Raw genomic sequence first — 20,846 nt, 5'->3', positions numbered from 1 at the left:
TTTCTGTCTGTCTGTCGCTTTCAAATAAATAAAAATACACAAAAAATAAAACCTTAAAAAAAAAAAAAAAGAAAGGAAGGAAGGTATCCCAGTCACTGTTTAGAACATGTGGACATCGCAACACCTCTGAGACAAATGGCATGGTCATTGGCCAGGAGCACCCAACACCCTTCGATGCAGATGTCAGGCGCCCCCAGGTCCAGACACCATCTGCAACCTCCTTTTCAGGTAGGCATCCCCCATGTTTAAGAGGACATCTTACATTACAACGTAAAGAAGCCCAGTCCGAGCCACAAAAAAGAAATAAATGGGACAAGATAGGGCAATGAGAGGGATAACTAACTGGCCCCTTAATGAGATACGTACTTAAATATCCTTAAAGCGCCAGGCCCCTCCAGGCTGGCGCCTGAACACGTTCACGGCCGAGCCTGATGGCTTTCTGAGCCTAACTCAGAGAGTATAACTTTTCATCTAGTCACAGGGCTGCATGCCTGTAACCCAATCGCTCAAGAGGACGAGGAGGGAGGATTGCCACAAAGTCAAGGTCAGCCTAGTCTACAAATGGAGATTCTGTGTTTAAAAAAAAAACTACAATAAAACAACATTCATGCCAAGACATATGCCAATAATACTATTATTTTCACCTCCTCTAGGAATATTTATTGATAGTACAGAGTACTGTGATGTTCCTTACTCATATCTATTTTTTCTACCTTTCTAAAATCTTTATACTGATATTTGTGCTTATTTGTACTTCTCTCCTATCCTATTTTGTTTATACTCTTGAAATAATCCATAATCTCCTATAGACATAGTGGGATGCTCTTTGTTTTTTAACATTTTATTTTTTTTATTTTTCTTTATTTATTTGAGAGACGGAAAGAAAGAGGCAGATAGAAAATGGCACTCAGTGCCTCCAGCCACTGCAAACAAACTCCAGACGCATGTGTCCCCTTGTGCATCTGGCTTATGTGGGTCCTGGGGATTTGAACCTGGGTCCTTTGGCTTTGCAGGCAAATACCTTAATGGATAAGCTATCTCTCCAGCCCAGGATGCTCTTTCTGTAACTCAAATCTTATGTTTATAAAGTACTAAGTGATTTTTTTTTTAAAAATGTCAATCATACTACCTCTTGTGAATTACTGAAAATATGCTTATTACAAAGCAAAATAAAATTCCTACACATATGTTTTTGTTTAATTTTGAATCTGTATTGGTTAATATCATACTTTATTATAAAATGAAGGGGAAAATTAGGGAAAAAACTAAAATAAATAACGAACTACACAAGGGTGGGGATATAGATGAGCGGGGAGCACTCTACCCAGCATGGAGCACTGGGGTTGATTCTCAGCAGGGCAAACAAAGAAGGAAGAAGGTGGGGAGAAGAGGGAGGAAAGATAAAACGAAAAAGTGTAACTTTCCCCTCCAAATTTTTCCCATTGCCTTCCTCCTCACAGCTACAGAGACCATAAGCTTACCCACCCTGTGCTGGGATTAAAGGCATGTGCCACCATGCCTGGCTTCCTCTCTCTCTCTCTCTCTCTCTCTATCTCTATCTCTCTCTCTATCTCTCTCTCTATTTTTCTCTCTCTCTCTCCTTTCCTCCATCCCACTCTCTGAGCCCTGTTCGCATCTTCCCCTCCAATATACTGAAATATACTGTCCCTTCTCTGTCCACCTTGAAATTCATTAACCTGTGAAAGTACGATTCTGGATTCTCTGTCTTCTAGTAAGATTTTCAGGGGAAAACAATTGGTTGCTTGAAGTGAAGGTAGCTATGGAGCTATGTGTTGGCTCACATATGGGAGCCTGCCAGGAACACTTCTGGAAAAGGTTTTTTGGTTTTGTTTTGTTTTTTTTTCTCGATTAAACAACAAGAGCAGATGTGGCCACTGAGACTCACAGAACTTTCCATCTTGTGGAAACACAATGATTGGAACTACTCCAGCTACCTTATAGTCGTGAGGAAAAGACCAAGAGAAATATTACAAGAGGTAAGACATCACATCAAACCAATGCTCGCTACCACATTTCAGGGCTTGTTCAGCAAGCACACATTACTTGTTGAGGAATGAATTCCTAATGAAAAGTGCTGAAGAAAGTCTATTCTCTTGTAAAGTATTGGGTGAGACCATGCCAACAGTTCATTATGATTCAAGGCAGAGATGAAGGAGGGCTGAAAGCTGACCCTGCAGAAGATTCATAAGAGCCCCAAAAAGAGGACAATTAATTCTGAAAAGGCATTTGAGGAAGATGTGGAACAGCAGAGGCTGTGAACAGCTCAGTGCTGACTGCATGAAATCATCGTCAGACTCAGGAGAATATGGGTCATTGACAGAGTTAAGGGATCCTAATTTCACCACCTCATTTTTTTCCTTTGTGTGTAGGTATGCATGCGTGTTCATATGTGGGTGGGTGTGCATGTGTGCAGGGGCATGTGCACATGCGTGTACACATGTGTGGAGGCCAGAGGTCAAAGTCAAGTCTTCTTCTATTGCTCCCTGCCTTATTTATTGAGACAGGGTCTCTCACTGAACCCACAGCTCAATGGTTGTATGAGTCTAGCTTCACCCATCTCTCCCCAGGGATTCCCAAGCTCCACCTCCCCAGTGCTGGGATTACAGGCATGCAAAACCACTCCCGGCATTTACATGGGCACTGGGGATCCACACTCAGGACCCCATGCTTGCACAGCAAGCATTTTACAACTCAGCCACCTCCTTAGCCTCCTTATGTATCATTTGGTTACCAGTTTTAGGAGAAAGGTCCTGTTCTACAAGTGACATGATCGGAGACTTGGCCACTAGGCCCAAGATGAGCAGTGTTGATAACAGAAAGGAGATTAAATCTATGTGGCCATGCCAGGAAGAGGAACAGATAAGGGAGTCCAAGAAGTCTTGAGTCTGTCTTCTGGGGAAGTGACATGAGCCTTAGGTTTAAACAGAAGGAGAGCTAGGGTAGAGGGCGAGAGGGAAGCGTAGCTAACCAGTCCGGGTCAAGGTGTGGTCTGCAAGGTGATGTAAAGAAGTGCTTATTGCTTGAGGGGACAAGCCTGTTCTCAAAAGATGATTATTCCTGATCTAGGAGCAGCCTCACTGTCACAGACAATTGTTCTCATCTGGAGGGTAGGTTGGTCCTGCATGCTTGGAATTGATTTGTAATTTGCTCCCTTGTCCATAAAGGTGCTTTTTAATCAGTCCCGTTCTTTGTGGAATCTAAAGTACACTGTCAACTCAGAACAATGGCCAAACACTTTCATGTACCTTAGAGGGGCCCAGAATAAGATATTGTAGGGCTGGAGAGATGGCTTAGCAGTTAAGGCACTTGCTTGCAAAGCCTGACGGCCTGGGTTCAATTCCCCAATACCCATGTAAAGCCAGATGCATAGGGCGGTGCATGCATCTGGAGTTCATTTGCAGCTGCAAGAGGCCCTGACCTGCCCATATCTGCCCCCCTCTCTCTCTTCATCTCCCTCTCCCTCTCTCACCTTTCAAATAAATAAAGAAATAATGGTAAAGCCAGTGCCTGAAATAGATGCAAACAGAAGCCAGCAATACCAGAGTTTCAATCCTTCTTTGAGTTAACTTGTGGGCCCAAGTGAGGAGGGAGTCAAGGCTTTTTTTTTGCTTTAAATATTTTGCACATGTTTACCTGTGCATGTGTTTATGTGCATGCAGAATCCAGGGGAATCTGTCGTGGCTTGAATGTAAAACATCCCCCACATGCTTATGTGTTTGAAAACCTAATGTCCAGTTGGGGGTGCAGTTCGGGAAGGTTGTGGAACCCTTAGGAGGTGGAGCCCTGCTGGAGGAAGCGTGCACTGGGGGAGGGGGCCTGGGCTGCTAGGGATCAGCCCTGTTGCTGGCTCACTCTGCTTCCTCCCTGCTGATGTGAAGATGAGATGGCAATGCCGGCTGTCAGCTCTTGCCATGCCTTTCCTGCCAAGACCAAATGGTAAACTGAATAAACCCTTCCACAAGCTGCTTCGGATCAAGTATTTTGTCTGAGCAGCGAGAAACTAAGTGATACCATCTTTAGGACCACTGTTCACCATTGTTGAGATCAAATCTCTCACTGGCCTAGAGCTTACCAAGTAGACTGGAATGGCTAACCAGTGAGCTCCAGGGGCAATAGGCATGTACCGACATGCCTGGCATCTTTATGTATATTCTGGGGATGAAATTCATGCTTATGAGACACACGCTTTACCCATTAAGCTAGCTCCCCAGTCTCTCAATGTTTTTTTTTTTTTCCTTTTATAAAAATAATATCTGTTTCTAAGAACCTGTTATATTTTTTATGGCTGCACAAACTCTGGTCATCAGAAAGGACAGACTTAGGCCCACAGCATCCTGAGCCTGCATTCATGCCTCGGGTCCAGGGACGGAGACTATCTATCAGCCAGGAACAGCCCTAGGACAACCCTTAGTAAACATTAATCACACACCGAGCCATCATCCCCGAAGTTAGGATGGAAGCTCTTCCAGAACCTTCCTGCATTTTCACTGTCAGCACTCTGTGTTGGCACTGAATGTGGCCGGCTGTCACCACGACATCTCTTTGTTACTCATGCATGGCATGTCAGGGCTTTGCAGTGAGCAGTGACAGGGTGTTATTAAATGGGAAAACTTCTCTATCAGTGGCTAAACCGAATATCATTTACATATCACCAGGGTCCAAAGACGGGTGAAAAGCGATCACTGCGGGAGAGGGAGGCCTCGCACTCCTGTGACAGTCTTTCTTTTGTTCTAAATGCCATGAAAGGAAGCAGGGAGGTAGGAGGGAGTTAAGACAATGAGGAAGAGCGGCGATCTCTCAGATTCAGTAACTGATTATTTTTCTTTTTAACATGTATTTTATTTATTTGAGAGAGAGAAAGAGGAAGAGAGAGAATGGGTGCACCAGGGCCTTCAGCCACTGCAAATGAACTCTAGATGCATGTGTCACCTTGTGCATCTGTCTAACATGGGTCCTGGGGAATTGAACCTGGGTCCTTTGGCTTTGCAGGCAAGCGCCTTAAGGGCTAAGCAATCTCTCCAGCCTTTCTTTCTCTCTCTTTCTCTCTCTCTCTCTCTCTCTCTCTCTCTGTCTCATGTTGAAAGATGGTCTTTCCATGTGACCTAGGCTGGCTTCACATTCATAATCTTCCTGCCTCAGCTCTTCAGTGCTGGGAATACAGGCATGTGCCACCAAGCTTGGCTAACACAATTCAGGCATTCCTCTTGCTTTGATTTTTGATGTACTAAGGACTGAACCCAGGGCTTTGGGTATGCTAAACTAGAGTGCTCCCACTAGGCCTCACCCCTACAGTCCTTGATCAACTTTCTATTTTGAGATAGAAGACCACTCGGGCTGGAGAGAAGGCTTAGTGGTTAAGCACTTGACTGTGAAGACTAAGGACCCCGGTTCGAGGCTCGGTTCCCCAGGTCCCACGTTAGCCAGATGCACAAGGGGGCGCACGCGTCTGGAGTTCGTTTGCAGAGGCTGGAGGCCCTGGCGCGCCCATTCTCTCTCTCTCCCTCTATCTGTCTTTCTCTCTGTGTCTGTCGCTCTCAAGTAAATAAATAAAAATTAAAAAAAAAAAAAAAAAAAAGAAGACCACTCACTTGCAGAGGAAGGCCTTGAACATGCAAACCTCCTGTCTCAGCCTTCTGAGTGGATGGGATTACAGGTCTGTACCACTAGACTTGACTGTCCTGTATTGCAGTTCTGAGCTTGTAACACAACGCCTTGCACATGCTAGGCCAGAGTTCCACTGCTGAGTCATGCCCTCAACCCCTCACAGGCGGATTCTAATCCAACACTCTACCACTGAGCCACAGCCTCAGCTTCTCAGTGGGGAATTCTGGGCAAGCGTTCTACTGCTGAGCCATGTCTCTTAGTGGCAAGTGTTGCGGTACAAGTTTGTAATCCCAGAGTTGGAGAAGCAGAGACAGGCAGATTCCTGGGGCCCACAGGCCATCTGGTCTACCTTAACTGGTGAGCTCCAGGCCAATGAAAGACCCTGCCTCAAAACTAGGTAGACAGGACTGGAGAGATGGCTTAGCAATTAAGGTGCTTGCCTGAGAAGCCTAAGGACCCAGGTTCGATTCTCCAGGTCCCACTTAAACCAGATGCTCATGGTAGCACATGCTTGTGGAGTTTGTTTGCAGTGGCTGGAGGCCCTGGCATGCTCATTCTCTCTCTCTCTCTCTCTCTCTCTCTCTCTCTCTCTCTCTCTCTCTCTCATAAATAAATAAAAATTAAAAGGGGAAAAAATAGGTGGACAGTGGAGAGAATCCCTGCCTGGTACTGAAACCCTAATTGAAAGTCTATGGCTAGGCAGGTCATAAGCCCTAGATGGGAAACTACTACTGTTGCCTGGCTAAATGGATACATTATGTCCACCAAGATGTCCTCTAAACAGTTATGTTTATGGCCATGTATGAATACCACTCTCACTTCTGGTTAGAGAAGCTTCTGTTTTCACATGGTGGTGACCAATGGGGTGACTCAAAACTCACCAAAGCGTTGAGAAGAAGCAACAGTGGAGTGTTCGACACTGGGACATCTCTATCACACCTTCCAAGGCTCAGGGACCATTGGAGAAAAAGCGGTGGAAAGAATATAAGAGCCAAAGGAGAGGAGTGCTTACAATATGCAATACTGCCTTTCAGACGCGAAGTGGCCTTGATATTCATGACCTCACTCACAGTGGCTGACACTACCTACACAGGACCTGCATATTAGGAGGGGAAAAAAATGATGACATCAAAAGAGAAGAGAGACTAGTTGGCAAGAAGGGATTTAGTGGAAAAGGGATTTGGGCAGGGGAAAGAGAGAGTGATAGGAAGGATTATGAGCATGGTTTATGGAGCTTTTCAATAAAAGGTTTAAAAAATGTTGGTAGACAGCACCTGTGAAATGATACTCAGACTTGTCCTATGGCCTAAACACACACACACACACACACACACACACACACACACACACACACATCCACACCAGTACATACATGCACATGCACTCACATACACGCATACACACACACAAAAAAAAATAGCACAAACCTGTGATTAAGCTTAATTTATAAATTAAGCACAGGAAGAGATTAGTAGCAGTAACTACTAATAAACTAGAATAGTATGAAAAGAGACGGGAGGGTGCCCTCTTTCCTCCCTCCCTCCTTCTCTAGCTCTCACAACTTCAAGAGTTGCCAGTAATTAAAACTGCAGAATGAGGGCTGGAGAGATGGCTTAGCGGTTAAGGCGTTTGCCTTCAAAGCCAAAGGACCCAGGTTCGATTCCCCAGGACCCACATTAGCCAGATGCACAAGGGGGCGCCTGCGTCTGGAATTCTTCTACAATGGTTTGAGGCCCCTGTCGCTCCCATTCTCTCCCTCTCTCTCCCCCCTTTCTCTGACAAATAAATAAAAATAAAATATATTTTTTAAAAAACTGCAGAATGAGACCTCGGCTCAGGATGGCGGGGCGGGGGGGGGGGGAGTGCCTCTAATAAGTTGCTGTTTCTTGTCCTAGACCTCCAAAGTACTCACCCACAGCACCATGATCCTAAGTAAGGGGACAATGGGAGGATAAGAAGACAATGAGGAACATAATAAAGTAATAAAGCTTAGCCTCTAAAAGAGAAAAAGGATTAAAGTCTGTGTAGAGAGAGCCAGGAGTGACGGTGGTACATCCTTGTGACTCCAGCGCTCATGAAGCTGGGGCAAGACAATCATAACTTTTTTGAGGCCAGCTTGGGCTACAAGACCCTGTCTCAAAAACAACAACAAAAATGGCCAGGCATGGTGGTGCACACCTTTTATCCCAGCACTTGAAAGGCAGAGGTAGGAGGATTACAGAGAGTTTGAGGCCAGCCTGAGACTACATAGTGAATTCCAGGTCAGCCTGGGCTAGAGTGAGAGCCTACCTCGAAAAACAACAACAAAAGCAACAAAAAAAAATATTAGTCCAGGGGTTCAAGAAAATTAGAACCAAATGGGCCACCTCTTACCATACTGAGATATCAGATAAAAAAGGTTAGGCTCTGGTAGCAGAACGTCCATCCTATCTGTGGGTCTCTGGGGACACATTTGCTGGGTACCTGCTCTGGCCTAGAGAACCTGTGGGCATGGGGGATAGAAGGAGGAGCCAGTGTATATGAGCTCAGATTATCACCACTGCTAAAGGCTGAGCTATAGGGTTTTATTCTCTTTTCTGCACGTATATGTGTGCATGGTACGCATGCATGTGTGTATGCATGTTTACGTGCATGACAGTGCGTATGTGTGTACAGGTGTATGTGTTTGTGCATGTGTGTGTGAAGGCCGGAGGTTGACATTAGGTGTCTTCCTCAATCACTCTTTTAGTTTTTTTATTGTTGTTGCTGTTGTCTTATGTTTTAGTGACAACCTCCATGCATACAGACAATATGCCATAATCGTAATCTTCTCCAATTACCCTCCCTTTTCTTCCTCCTAAATCCTCCCTTCACTGAATCCCTTCTTTACAACTAGTCCCTCTTCTATTTTGATATCACTATCCCCCCCCCCTTCCTCCGACTATGCAGATCTTGTGTAGGTGGCAGCAGCCACTGTGAGGTCATAAAGACCAAGGCCACTTCGTGTCTGGAAGACAGTATGGCAAGCCCTCTCTACCTTATGCTCTGAAACTGGACCTGGAGCTCACTAATGTGGCTAGACTAGCGAGCCAGAGAACCTCAGGGGTCCTCCTGTCTCTGATTTCGCAGCTCAAGGAGGACAGGTGCATCACCGTGCCTGGCTGTTTACGTGAGGGGTGGGGATCCAAACTCAAGTCCTCAAGCTTGCATGGCAAGCACTTCACCAGCTGAGCTGTCTCCCCAGCTTCACGTCCTATCTTCTTCATCTCGATTCTTCCCGACACACCATATCCCCACTTTCCAGCTAAAATGTGAAGTTACTTGGCCGAAGTCACAGCATTCATAAATTGACAGACCTGGAAATGAAACCTAGCCTCTCTGGCTCCCACCTCATCAACCTCTTTTCGAAAATGTCCTTAAAGATTGTCTTGTCATTTGAATTGCGCCTCGCTCTACCCTTGTTCCTTTTCCTGACTGTCACTCTTTGTTCTCATTACGGAGCCTTCCCCCAGCCCACAAATACATTCCTAGTTTGGCAACAAGCAAAGGTCAGGGGCGTTGGATTTCTTCAGAGATTATGGCATTGGCTTCCATCCCTGGGCTGGGCAGGCAGCAGCTGCCCCCATTGGCAGAATGCCTGTCACACATACTGGCCAACACAGATATATGTCTGCATCTCAGGGATGTCAAAGAAAGGAGTTCCCCGCTTCTCCAGGAGGAGCCAGCTGCAACCAGATGCCAGAGGCACGGTATTCAGACCTCCCCTAGCATCCAGCCTCGGTGGATCCAGGCTCCTAGAAGGCTGGCTACCCTGCTTTCCAAGACCTGCCGATTGCCTGCATCCAGCATGCAACAGGCTCTCACAGGAGTAGCTTTCTTCTCACCTCCTCCACAGTGGCTGGGTTTCTTCCCCTCTTCTTTTCCCCTTTCTGCCTTCCTTCCCTCCTGTCTTCGGTGTGCGTGATGTGCATAGTGTGTGCGTGGGTACATGAGCTCCATACTGTGGAGTCCGGTGCAGAGCAACCTCCTCCTCTGTCCCTCTTCTGCCTTATGTCCCTGAGACAGAGTCTCTCCCTGAGCCAGGAGCTCCCCATTTTTCGGTTAGACTGGCTGACCAGGGAGCCCCAGCAATCCTTTGGTCTTCACTCTAGTTAGTGCTGAGGTTACAGGCATGTGTGGCCACACCCAGCTTTTTACATGGGGGCTGGGGATCAAACTCAGGTCCTCATGATTGTTCAGAAAGCATTCCTATCCACTGAGCCATCTCCTTAGCCCCAGTGGCTGGTTCTCAGATGAGCATTTATCCTTTTGTCCTCTTACCTCCTCCCTGGATTAGAAATGTTGGTACCATTTAGCATAGATAGGGTATGGTGAATGCAAATGAATTCCTATCCAGATAGGGAAGGGGTAAACAACACTGAGCTTGGTTCTACCTTCCAGTAAACCAGTTTCTCAAAACACGTTTCCAGGGCTGGGGAAATGGCTCAGAGGGTAACATGCCTTCCATGCAATCATGAAGATGTGAGTCTGAACCCACAATAAAATATTGGGCATGGTGGCACACACTTATATAATCCCACAACTGGGGCAGAGGAGACAGGAGGATACCTGGAGCATAATGGCCAGTCAGAGTAGCTTAACTGGTGAACTCCAGGCCAATGTGAGATCCTGTCTTAAAAAGTGGCAGACAAGGGCTGGAGAGATGAAGTGGTTAAGCACTTGCCTGTGAAGCCTAAGGACGCCGGTTCAAGGCTCAATTCTCCAGGACCCACATTAGCCAGATACACAAGGGGGTGCATGTGTCTGGAGTTCGTTTGCAGTGGCTGGAGGCCCTGGAGCACCCATTCTCTCTCCCTCTCTCTCTCTCTCTCTCTCTCTCTCTCTCTCTCTCTCTCTTGCTCTCGCTCTAGCTTTCTCTGCCTCTTTCTCTCTCTGTCTGTCGCTCTCAAATAAATAAATAAAAATAAACAAAAAAATTAAAAAGTGGTGCCTACTTACAAGTTTGTGAACACCCTTCTTCCCCACCAAGTAGACACATACTCATATTTTAAGGCACAATCTTGGGTTGGCAATTAGTGGAGTACTACAGCTCTTGCCTAGCATGCGCACAGCCCTGGGTTCCATCCAACAGTACCACCCAAACCAAGCGTGGTCGTGCGCACCTGTAACCCCAGTCCTTGCGAGGTGAGAGGCAGAGGATCAGCTACATAGTCAGCTGGAGGCCAGCCTGGGCTACGTGCCAGCCGTGACGCAACCAAACTGCCAAGGAGTTATGGACGTAGCTCACTTGGCAGAGTTGCTTGCCTAGCATGCGTGAAGCCCTGCATTCCATCCCCGGTGTGGCATAAACTGGACATGGTGGCCACGCCTGTCATCCCAGCACACTCATTTGTTGGAGACAGGAGGATCAATCTTGGCTAAATAGCAAATGTGAGCCCCTGTCTGTCTGACACACAGCAAACACACGATCCTGCTTCTCTCTGGTTCTGACTTGCGGACCAGGAAGAGCTCTGCTGGCTTTCCTTGCCTAGGGTAGGTTTGTGTAACAGGCTGGGCTGGGCTGCCCTTCAGTTACCTGGGAATGTGTTGGTTTATCTGCTACTACGGGGAGGTGTGCCCACGTAGCTTGAGGGCAAGACTGACGTAGGCAATTTTGACTCCTTTCCGTTTCTGCAAAGATTTTTCAATTTCTTCAAGCAACCCTGCTTCTCCTCAATAGCCTTCTGAAATCTAAATTTGGAAACTGACATGAATCGATTGAATTTCCTCTTACGACAGAGCTGCCCTGAGCTTATGAGGAAAGAGCTCGGATATGCGTGCTTCAGAGTCACGGTACAGGGGACTTTAAGGAGGAGGAGGAGTTAGAAGATTGCTTGAGGCAAGCGAGGCTCCATACCCACCTCTCCCCACTCCTCATAACTCTGGGCTCAATCCTTCTGTGACTGAGCCATGGTGGCTAAATCACACGGCACCTCCGTTCCTCGCCTGCCTCATGTCTCAAATGAGAGAAATAAATAACTTCCTTAGAAGATGACAGAAAGGTGACAAGGAGCTGGAAATCACATCCACGGTTACCTGGGAAATTCCGACAACGACGAAATCAAGTCTCTGGATCTACAATGCTGATAGAAAACTACCAAGCGAGGTCAGGGGGGTGGCTCCGTGGGGAAAGTGCTTACCCTTCAAGCGTGAGACCTGAGTTCAGATCCCCAGAACCCATGCCAAGCCAAAAGCTATAGCAGGGCATCTGTAATGCCAACATGCTGATGGCAAACATAGAAGCCGAGACAGAAGAATTTGCTAGAAGCACGTAAGCCAGCTAGCCTGGCCAGTGCAGTGATGGTCAAGAGGACCTGCCTCAAACAAGGTGGAAGGCGAGGACCAGTACCCGCGGCCGTCCTCTGATCTCTACATACGTGCCATGGCACATGTGCGCCTGCACTCACCAGCACACAACCTATACATACGTATGCATGCATCTACACACACACACACACACACACACACACACACACACACACAGGCTCATGGGTTTGAGCACTTGCTCCCCAGCAGGTGGCGCTGTTTGGGAAGGTTGTGGCACCTTTAAGAGGTGGAGCCTTGCTGGGGGAAAGAGGTCATGGTGGGTGGGTGGGGTGTAGATTGTATAGTCCAGCTTTACTTCCTGCGCACCTCCGGCTTCCTGACTATGGATGTGAGCTGACCAGCCAGGCCTTGGCGCTACTGCTGTCATTTCTTACAATAATGGAAAGTGACTCCTAGAACTGTAAATCAAAACAAACCTTCCCTAGTTGCATGCAGGTCCTGTAATCTCAGCACACAGGAAGTAGAGGTAGAAGGATTGCTGTGAGTTTGAGGTGAATTCCAGGTCAGCCTGCGCTAGAGCAAGACCCTTACCTTGAAAACCAAAACATAAAAATCAAAATAAGCTTCTCCTTCTTTCAACTGCTTATTGTCAGGAATTTGGTCACAGCAACGAGGCAAGTAACTAATACACCCACCATGGCTGATTTCTTTTAGTCAGGAAAAGAAAGACTAGACCAGCCTCAAGATGGCCAAGATGAGGGAGGGAGACGAGATGATGATGGCTTCCTCCTTCTCAGTCTTCCCAGCTAAAACTTTCCAGCTCTTTCTTCTTACTCCATCACCCCACCCGGCCTTTGCAATCTTGAAGGTATTTCTTCTGTGGCCATCATCTCCCCCTCCCACACCCTAAAACTAGTTCCCATCAGTTAGCCAGTAGAGCTCAAATGCCCACATGACATGTGCAAGGTGCTGTAACAGATGGTGAGAGATGGTGGTGGGATTTCAAAACCTAAAACAGGTTTCCAGTCCTTTAAAAAGCCTATCGTCCAATTCTGGACTCCGAAGACAAATCCACAGAGATCGCAAGCCTCAAGCAGCTGGGGACAGCAAAGCCTTCGTCGCCTGGGTGCCATGCCGCGCCACCCCCAGAGCCGAGCCAGAAAGGATGGCTAGATGGGAGAAAGGGGCAGAGGAGGCCAGTGTAACCAGCACTTCTCAAAGGCGGAGGCTGCAATACAGAGGACTCTAAGGCTAATGAAGGGCATTGCTGTGCGCAGGTAGAGGCACCAGCCAGGAGTGACACACGGGCTCCCGCGGTTAGCTGGGCAGACCCTGGACTGGCTGGCCCTCAGGCTGGGCCCAAATCCCGCAGCGTGCAGGAGGCCACGAGACAATCTGAGCCCTTGTGCAATAGTTCTTTCTACACAGAGAGCCGGGGCCACACAGGAGAACGGAAGAGACCAGAGGAGAGGTGTTTGGCTTAAACACACAGCAGTCCGGTGGAGGAAATAAGACAGAGAGGTAAAGGTCAGATAGGAGCGGGAGGGGCAGATAGAATGGAAGAGATGTTGCAAGAAGAATCATGGCAATGAAAAAAAAAAAAAAAGAAAATGAAAGAAAGAAAGAAAAAGAAACTCATGCCTGTGTGTTTCTCCTCTCTTGCCAGCTTCTCTTTAAAGTATTCTCCACAGCCTCTATTGGAAAATTAAACGACGGGGCTAGAAATATGGTTCAGCCGTAGAGTGTGTGTCTCTGGTCATGCACAAAGAAGCCCCAAGTTCCAGGCCCAGCTCTGCATAAACCACGTCTGGCGGCACACAGCTGTGAGCCCAGCCCTCAGGAGGTGGCGGCAGCAGGATCAGTAGTTCGAGGTCATTCTGTGCTACCACAGCGAGTTTGAGGCCAGCCTAAGCTCTAGGAGACCCTGTCTCAATAAACAACAAAACAAACCAACAAAAAGTCCGGCCGGGAGGGAGATGGAGACCTTCATGACTCTCTCTCACATGAGCTTCCAAAGAGGCAGCAGGAAGTGATTAGGAAACCTGAGCATATTTGTGTGTGTGTGTGTGTGTGTGTGTGTGTGTGTGTACGTTTGTGTGTGTACGTGTGTGCAGATGTGGGTACACCAGGCATGCACAGAAGCCAGACAACATTGGCCTGTATGTCACTCATCTGCATATTCCCTTGAGATTGTCTCTTGCTGAACCTGGAGTTTTCAATCAGACTGGCTGACCCCAGCAATTCTCAGCTCCCTGATCCCCCATGGAACTGGGCATACAGACAGACATGTGTAGCCACTGCAGACTGTTTACGTGAGTGCTGAGGAATCAAACCCAGACCCCTCTCAGGTCCTCCTACTTCACAACAAGCGCTCCTGACCCCCTGAGCCATCTCCTTAGCCCCTGTTTGTGTGTTTGCTTATTGCAGTCCTGGGAATCAAACACAGAACTCTGTGCATACTAGGCAAGCACTGTACCACTGATATCTCTAACTCAAATCTAAGCAACATTTTAAAAGTCTTGTGGGGGGGGGGGGATGAGAAGAAGGAGAAAGAGAGACTGAGCGAGCACAGGCGTGGAGATCAGAAGACACCACCAAGAGTTCATTATCACCATCCATCTTATTTAGGACCGGGTCTCTTTTTTAAAATTTTATTTTATTTATTTGAGCGAGAGACTGAGAGGAGAGATCAAGAATTGGCATGCCAGGGCCTCAGCCAATGAAATCTAAAACCAGATGCTTGCGCCACCTAGTGGGCATGTGCAACCGGCTAATGTAGGATCTGGAGAGTAGAACATGGGTCCTTAGGCTTCACAGGCAAGTGTCGTAACCTCTAAGCCATCTCTCCAGCCCGAAAACCCTTCTTTTATTATGTCTTCGAATACTGCTTCTGGCCCATTCTTGCCTCTCTTCCAGGGGCTTGTTTTACCAATGCCAGGCCTGCATTGTGGGGTTCATGTCTCAGGCCTCTCACTGTACGGCAGGACTGGGTCTCTTGCACAAGGCTATGTACACCAGGCTAGCTATCCTGCAGCCTTCTGGAAATTCTCCAGCCTCCACTCCCCAATTCACCATAGGCACACCGGGATTATAGACATACACTACCATGTCCAGCTATATGTATGTTCTGAGAATCCAAACTCAGGTCCTCATGTGTGTGGATCCAGTGCTTTATCCGCTAAGCCATTTCTCTAGCCCCTTGAGCTACTTTTAAAACTCAACTTCTACACTAGAGAGATGACTCAGAAATAAAGGCACTTGCCTACAAAGCCTAACAACAACCCAGAATCTGATTCCCCAGTACTCTGCTAAAAAAGTCAGATGCACAAAGTGGCCCATGTGTCTGGAGTGGCTAGAGGCCCTGGCACACCCATTCTCTCTATAGCTGGACACGGTGGCGCACGCCTTTGATCCCAGCCCTTGGGAGGCAGAGGTAGGGGGATTGCTGTGAGTTCAAAGGGACCCCGAGATTACATAGTGAATTCCAGATCAGTCTGGGCTAGCGCAAGACCCTACCTCGAAAAAACTGAAAAGCCAAAAAATAAAAATAAGATGAAATTCAACCTCTACACTTCCAAGAAGCTTAATTGAAACCCCTACCATATGCGTGTGCCTGGCTCGAGCTGAGGAATACAGAACCTGACATCGAGCTCTCTTCCTTTCAACAGCAAGGGATGGAGACAGGTGCAGATCATAAACTCTCACGACGTTCCAGATCCCATGTCCCTCAGGCACCCAGAGGGAAGCCATCTTTTCTCTCCCCTGGCCTCCTTCCACAGCAGGGCTAGGGCAAAAACACATGGAACACAGAGTCCCCAAAACAAGATCAGGCAAAAGATGGAGCACCCCAGGGTGGGGTGGAGACAGGGAGGGTCTTCTCCATGTCACAACTTTTCTCTGCTCTAATCCTCCAGGTGGCATGTCATTACAAATCACTCTCAGTGGCCAGGAAGATAACATCTTCCAAGTCCCAGCTTGAAGTCCTAACTCGCCCACAAACACTTCTGAAAGAGATTTTACTGCCAGCAACTCCTGAGAGGTTGCGAGGTATAAAACTTAACCTTTCTCTCCTAACTCCCACATTCAGCCATTCTGGGAATTTCATTTCCCCTTCCTTCCTTCCTCCTTCCTTCCTTTTTAAATTTATTTATTTCTATTTATTTGAGAGAGAGAAATAGGCAGAGAGGGAGAGAATGGGTGCATCAGGGCCTCCAACCACTGCAAACTCCAGACACATGCGCCACCTTGTGTATATGGCTTACGTGGGTCCTGGGGAATCAAACTGTGGTTCTTATGCTTCACAGGCAAGTGCCTTAACTGCTAAGTCATCTCTCCAGGGTCTTAGGTAGCCCAGGCTAGCTTACAACTCCCTCTATAACCAAGCATGACCTTAAAGTTCTGATCCTCCTGTCCACACCTCCTAAGTGGTAGGATTACAGTTGTGACCACTATGCCTGGTTAACCAAAGCCAAAGCTTTATGAATGCTAGGCAAGCAAGCTGAACCATATTCCCAGCCTATCAGTTTGGGAATTCTCTATAAAGAAGAAGGCACAGAGAATGAACCAGATCCCTAGTCCATTAGAACAAATGCTTCCAATCCCTGCCCCCCATAGCCTGCTTGGTAGGGAATTTGAATGTTGTTTTTTTGTTTTCTTTTGTTTTGTTTTTACTTTTAGAGACAGAGTCGAACTCCAGACGCTTGCACCACCTAGTGGGCATGTGTGACCTCACACTTGCCTCACCTTTGTATGTCTTGCCTACATAGGATCTGGAAAGTAGAACATGGGTCCTTAGGCTTTGCAGGCAAGCGCATTAACCGCTCAACCATCTCTCCAGCCTGAATGTTTTTTTTTCTTATGCGTGTGCACATGGGTGGGTGTGCATGCACGTGTGTATATGTTTGTGAAAGCCAGAGGGTGACCTCGGGTGTCTTCCTCAACTGCTCTCCGCTTTATTTTACTGAGCCGGTGTCTCTAAGTTGAGACCAGAGCTTGCCAGTTCTGCGATCTAGCTAACCAGTTTGCCCCAACCATCTCATCTCTGCCTCCTGAGCCCTGGAATGAAAGGCGGGCTGCCACACTCACCAGGCATTTACAAAGATGTCGGGGATCCAAACTCACATCCGCCTGCTTGTGCATCAAGGGCTACATTTATCTACGGAGCCAATTCTCTGGCCCTCAAATGTGTCTTTGCTTTGTCTGTAATGAACAGAGGAGGATCTGGTGGAGGGGTCATGACCTCAGCCACAAGCTCGTTAAGGACGAAGTCTCACACTCTACTCATGACCTACAAGGGACCTGAGGATGGAGAACCTGGAATTATGAGACTACAGAGACCCTCCCGGTGATGCTAAAGACCCACGCCTGTAGGTCCAGCAGCCAAGCGCCCACAGCCTAAGATAACAAGGGCCAGGGTCATGTCCCAGCCCCACGTTCACCAAAGGAGTGACTGGGAGCAAGTCACAGAGGAGCAAGTAGGAGCAGCTGCCTCATGGGGTCATAGTAAAGACTAGATTTATTTAGTGATTTATTTGTAAACAGAAAGATACAGTGTGTGTGTGTGTGTGTGTGTGTGTGTGTAAGGGCACTCAATTCTCCTCTGGTCTCTGCACACATGTGTGCATGAGGCGCATGTATAGAAGTTCTTGCCTCACAGCCAAGAGCACAAGCTCTGCGGTCAACCAGACTCCGGGCTCTGACTCCAGACTCTATGACATACTAGCAGGGATGCTTGGGGCAACTTAATTAACTTCTCCCAATGTTATCTGTTCATTTCCCATATGGGGATGGGGCGGAACCTCCTTGGACCGATGTGAACATTCTATGAGGTAACGCACTTGTAATGTCTTTGCCTGCCGTCTGGCACACAGCAAGAATTCCATCGCCTCCTTACTCTCTTACTCTGATCTTTCAGATCGCTTCCAGCTCTGAAACTGCACGTTAGAAGGTCGGGGAGGGAGAAGGCAGCTGGACTCCACGCACTTAACAATATCCGCTCGTACTCAACTATGTAATGCTCAAGTTGGGGACAGCAAGCACCCAGTGACCATCAGTCCCTGGGACCAAGTGGCCTTCTGATAAATCAAATGTCCTTCCTCTCTTTTTATACCGCCCCCTTAAAAAAAAAAAAAAGAAGAACGCTTTGGGCCGGACAGGTTGTGGTGAAATGTAAGCAGACTGCATCCCATATCCCCACTTCCTGAACGTCTGCTTCCCAGTCCCAATATAATTTGAACGTTAGTTGTCCCTGTGCTGCTCCGTGTAAGTTGCCCATGTTTCCTCGGAGAAGCAGGTAACACATTCATTCGGACCCTGGCTTCGCGGGCAAGGACCCTCGCCTTCCTATCTGCTCCCCATTGAGAGCTATTTCCCAGTTTCCTGTCCCATTTGGCCTGATTCCCCCCCCACCCACCCACCCACCTCGCTAGAGTGCACACACCGTACTGATAGGTTTCTGAGAGAACACCAAACTTCCAGCTGGGGCACAAAAAAAGAAGCAGGTTTTTGACAACAGTTCCAGGCTCCTTCGCGACACTAGGCAGCAAGAGTAAGGAGAGAGCCCGCAGGCTTGGAGAGACAGACGCGCTCAGAAAGAGCCCAGGGGAATCTCCCCGTGCCCCACTTACCCTCACCAAGACCCACGGACATTAGCGCGCGTCCTTACCATTAAGCTGTCGGTAGACGATGTCCTCCAGCAGCGACAGGCGCTTCAGCACCGCATCCTGGATGGGGCTGGTGCTGTGTGCGCTGAGGTTGGCCACCTCGGCGCGCGGCGGCCGGATCTCGTGGAAAGCGTCCCCGCTGCGCACCGCGATGGGCCGGCACTTGGCCAGGAAGATCACGAAGCCGGCCACCGCGATCAAGTTCAACACCAACAACACTTTGACTCTTCTCAGTGAAGCCATCAAACAACCCGATGGGTCCTCACCCCGGACCTGCGCCTCTACCTGTCCCTCGGGCTCGGGCGAGGCGCAGGGAGATCCCAGCTACTACTGGCCCCCAAAGCGCGGAGGCTCGGGGCTGGGAGTACGGGGCACCCAGGAGATCAGAGCCAGAACGTCATCGCTCACATGGAAGCCTCTGGTTTACAAAACTGTCCCCGAGGTGCCTGCTCAGTGAACGACGCACAGCACCTTCCACGAGTCGCAGCAAAAGACCAAAGGTCTTGGGGATTTCTCCGTCGCACCAGCAACCGGTTTGCCTCCAGACCTTGGGCCTTTTTCGGGGAGGACGCACACTTCCTTGGACCAACGAGGCGGCCGTCAACGACGCTCCGGAGATGTGGCGGGAGTGGCGCGCAGGTGCTGGGCTCGGAGCTCTGCGCCCGCCCGCCGGGGAAGGAGCGCGCCACTCCTGGAGCCGCAGGCGGCCGTCGCGGCGTGGGGGGGGTGGGGTGATGGGTTTGGCGGGGGGGACAGCCACTCTTCAGCCGAAGACCGGCTCCGCGGGGCGGGTGTCTTTGTTCGGCTCACCGGCGCTCTCCATCATCACGCGGGGCGAAAGGAAAAGCCCGCGCCTCCTGGTACCCGCATCCTCGCGGCTCCGCAGTCACGCTCCAAAAAAAAAAAAAAAAACTCAGTGACTCTCAAAAGTGGGAACAGCACGAAAAGGGGGCGGGAATAGTAGAGAGGAGAGGGGGGGATTCAGAGCAATGTCCTCTCCGCCCCCAGTCTCCCCGCCCCCCCCCCCTCCACCCGGCCCGCAAACTCACCAGCGCGCACAGGGCGCACAGCGCCACGGGTCCCGGAACACGTCCCCACCCACAGCGCGCCGCGAGCCTTCTCTGGGGGGGGGGGCGGGGGGCGGAGGAGGAGGGGGGGGTGCTATCCGGATACACTAGCTTGTCTCTCTCGGAGGTGGCGCGTCGCGAGGCTGGCCGGAAGGAGGAGTTGGACCTCCAAAGTCACAGCAGTTGTCAACCCGCCTCCTTTCCAAATGTGCGCTGGCGCCCCCCACCGCTGATCACAGCTGGTCCCGCGTCTTCCCCTGTTCCCCCCCCCCCCCCCGCCCCTCGCCCCTAGCCAAGAGCCAATCGCCGAGTGTCCCGATGGGCGGGACGCAACGACACCGCCGCTGCGGCACCGACAGCCCCTTAGGGTTTGAGAAGGTGGAGGACTCGGGAGTCCAAAGGGGACGCGCAGGTGGCGACAGAAGGCGGGGCGCGGCCCGAGGGGAGCGGCTGAGGCTCTGGCTCCTCCTCCTCCTCCTTCTCCGCGGTCCCTGGTCACCCTCTTTTCTGAGAGCCAGTTGCCGTGGCCGCCGCCACCCGCAGGCTGCCAGGCGCACTGCTTTCTCTCCCCCCCTCAACCCTCGGGGGGTGAGCTGGAGGGGGGCCGTGTGGCTCTCCGGCTGGTGCGCGCGCACCCGGAAAGGGTGGGGGGGGTGCCTGGAGAGAGTGGGGAGCGCGCGGGATGAGGGTGTGCCAGTCAAGTCATGTTGGCTGCCAAGGGTCGCCTAGGGTCCTCGGAGGGGTTCTGGGCACTCGCCGAGCGGGCGGGTAGGTTTTATCCCCGTTGGCGATGAAGACATCCCTTTCAGTGAGCTCGCGGCTCTGCGCTGCGTGGCCCTGGAATGGCTAGAGGGAAAATCTGGTCTGGAGACTCGGATTCTGTTACCTTCCATGCCAGGCAGGCTGTCGTCCCAGTAAAGTGTCTTCTGATCACCCCACTCACCCGAGCCACTTCTATGAGCATCTTATTATAAGAAGCTTTCTGATGAGTTTCCACAGCCTCTCCCCCAACCAAAAAAAAAAAAAAAAAAAAAAAAACCAAATGAATTCGGTGGGAGTTTGTTTGGTTTGGTTGATTCTACTTAGTTGTTTGGCTTGGAACGTTGTTTTCTCAATTTTTTGTTGTTTTGTTGTTGTTTGTTTGGGGCTTAAGTTATTGTGTGTCTGCCTGTGTGCGTGTGTGTACTCATATGTTTGTGGGCACACG

At 49.4% G+C, this 20,846-nt stretch overlaps 1 protein-coding gene across 1 annotated transcript in view; it reads right to left on the bottom strand.

The window, feature by feature from the left end:
* The window catches only part of Galnt17 (polypeptide N-acetylgalactosaminyltransferase 17), a 519,549-nt gene extending 500,323 nt beyond the window's left edge, over window positions 1-19,226 (bottom strand). Inside the window, exon 1 of the mRNA XM_004662611.3 lies at window positions 18,575-19,226. Coding sequence (XP_004662668.1) covers window positions 18,575-18,815 — 241 coding nt within the window. The 5' untranslated portion in view covers window positions 18,816-19,226. The remainder of the gene's footprint in view (window positions 1-18,574) is intronic.
* Window positions 19,227-20,846: the final 1,620 nt, after the last annotated feature.

This window comes from Jaculus jaculus, chromosome 2 (genome assembly GCF_020740685.1).
Source record: "Jaculus jaculus isolate mJacJac1 chromosome 2, mJacJac1.mat.Y.cur, whole genome shotgun sequence".
Taxonomy (NCBI): Eukaryota; Metazoa; Chordata; class Mammalia; order Rodentia; family Dipodidae; genus Jaculus; species Jaculus jaculus.
Note: the sequence above shows the minus strand (reverse complement) of the source record. Positions and strands in the feature narration are given on the sequence as shown.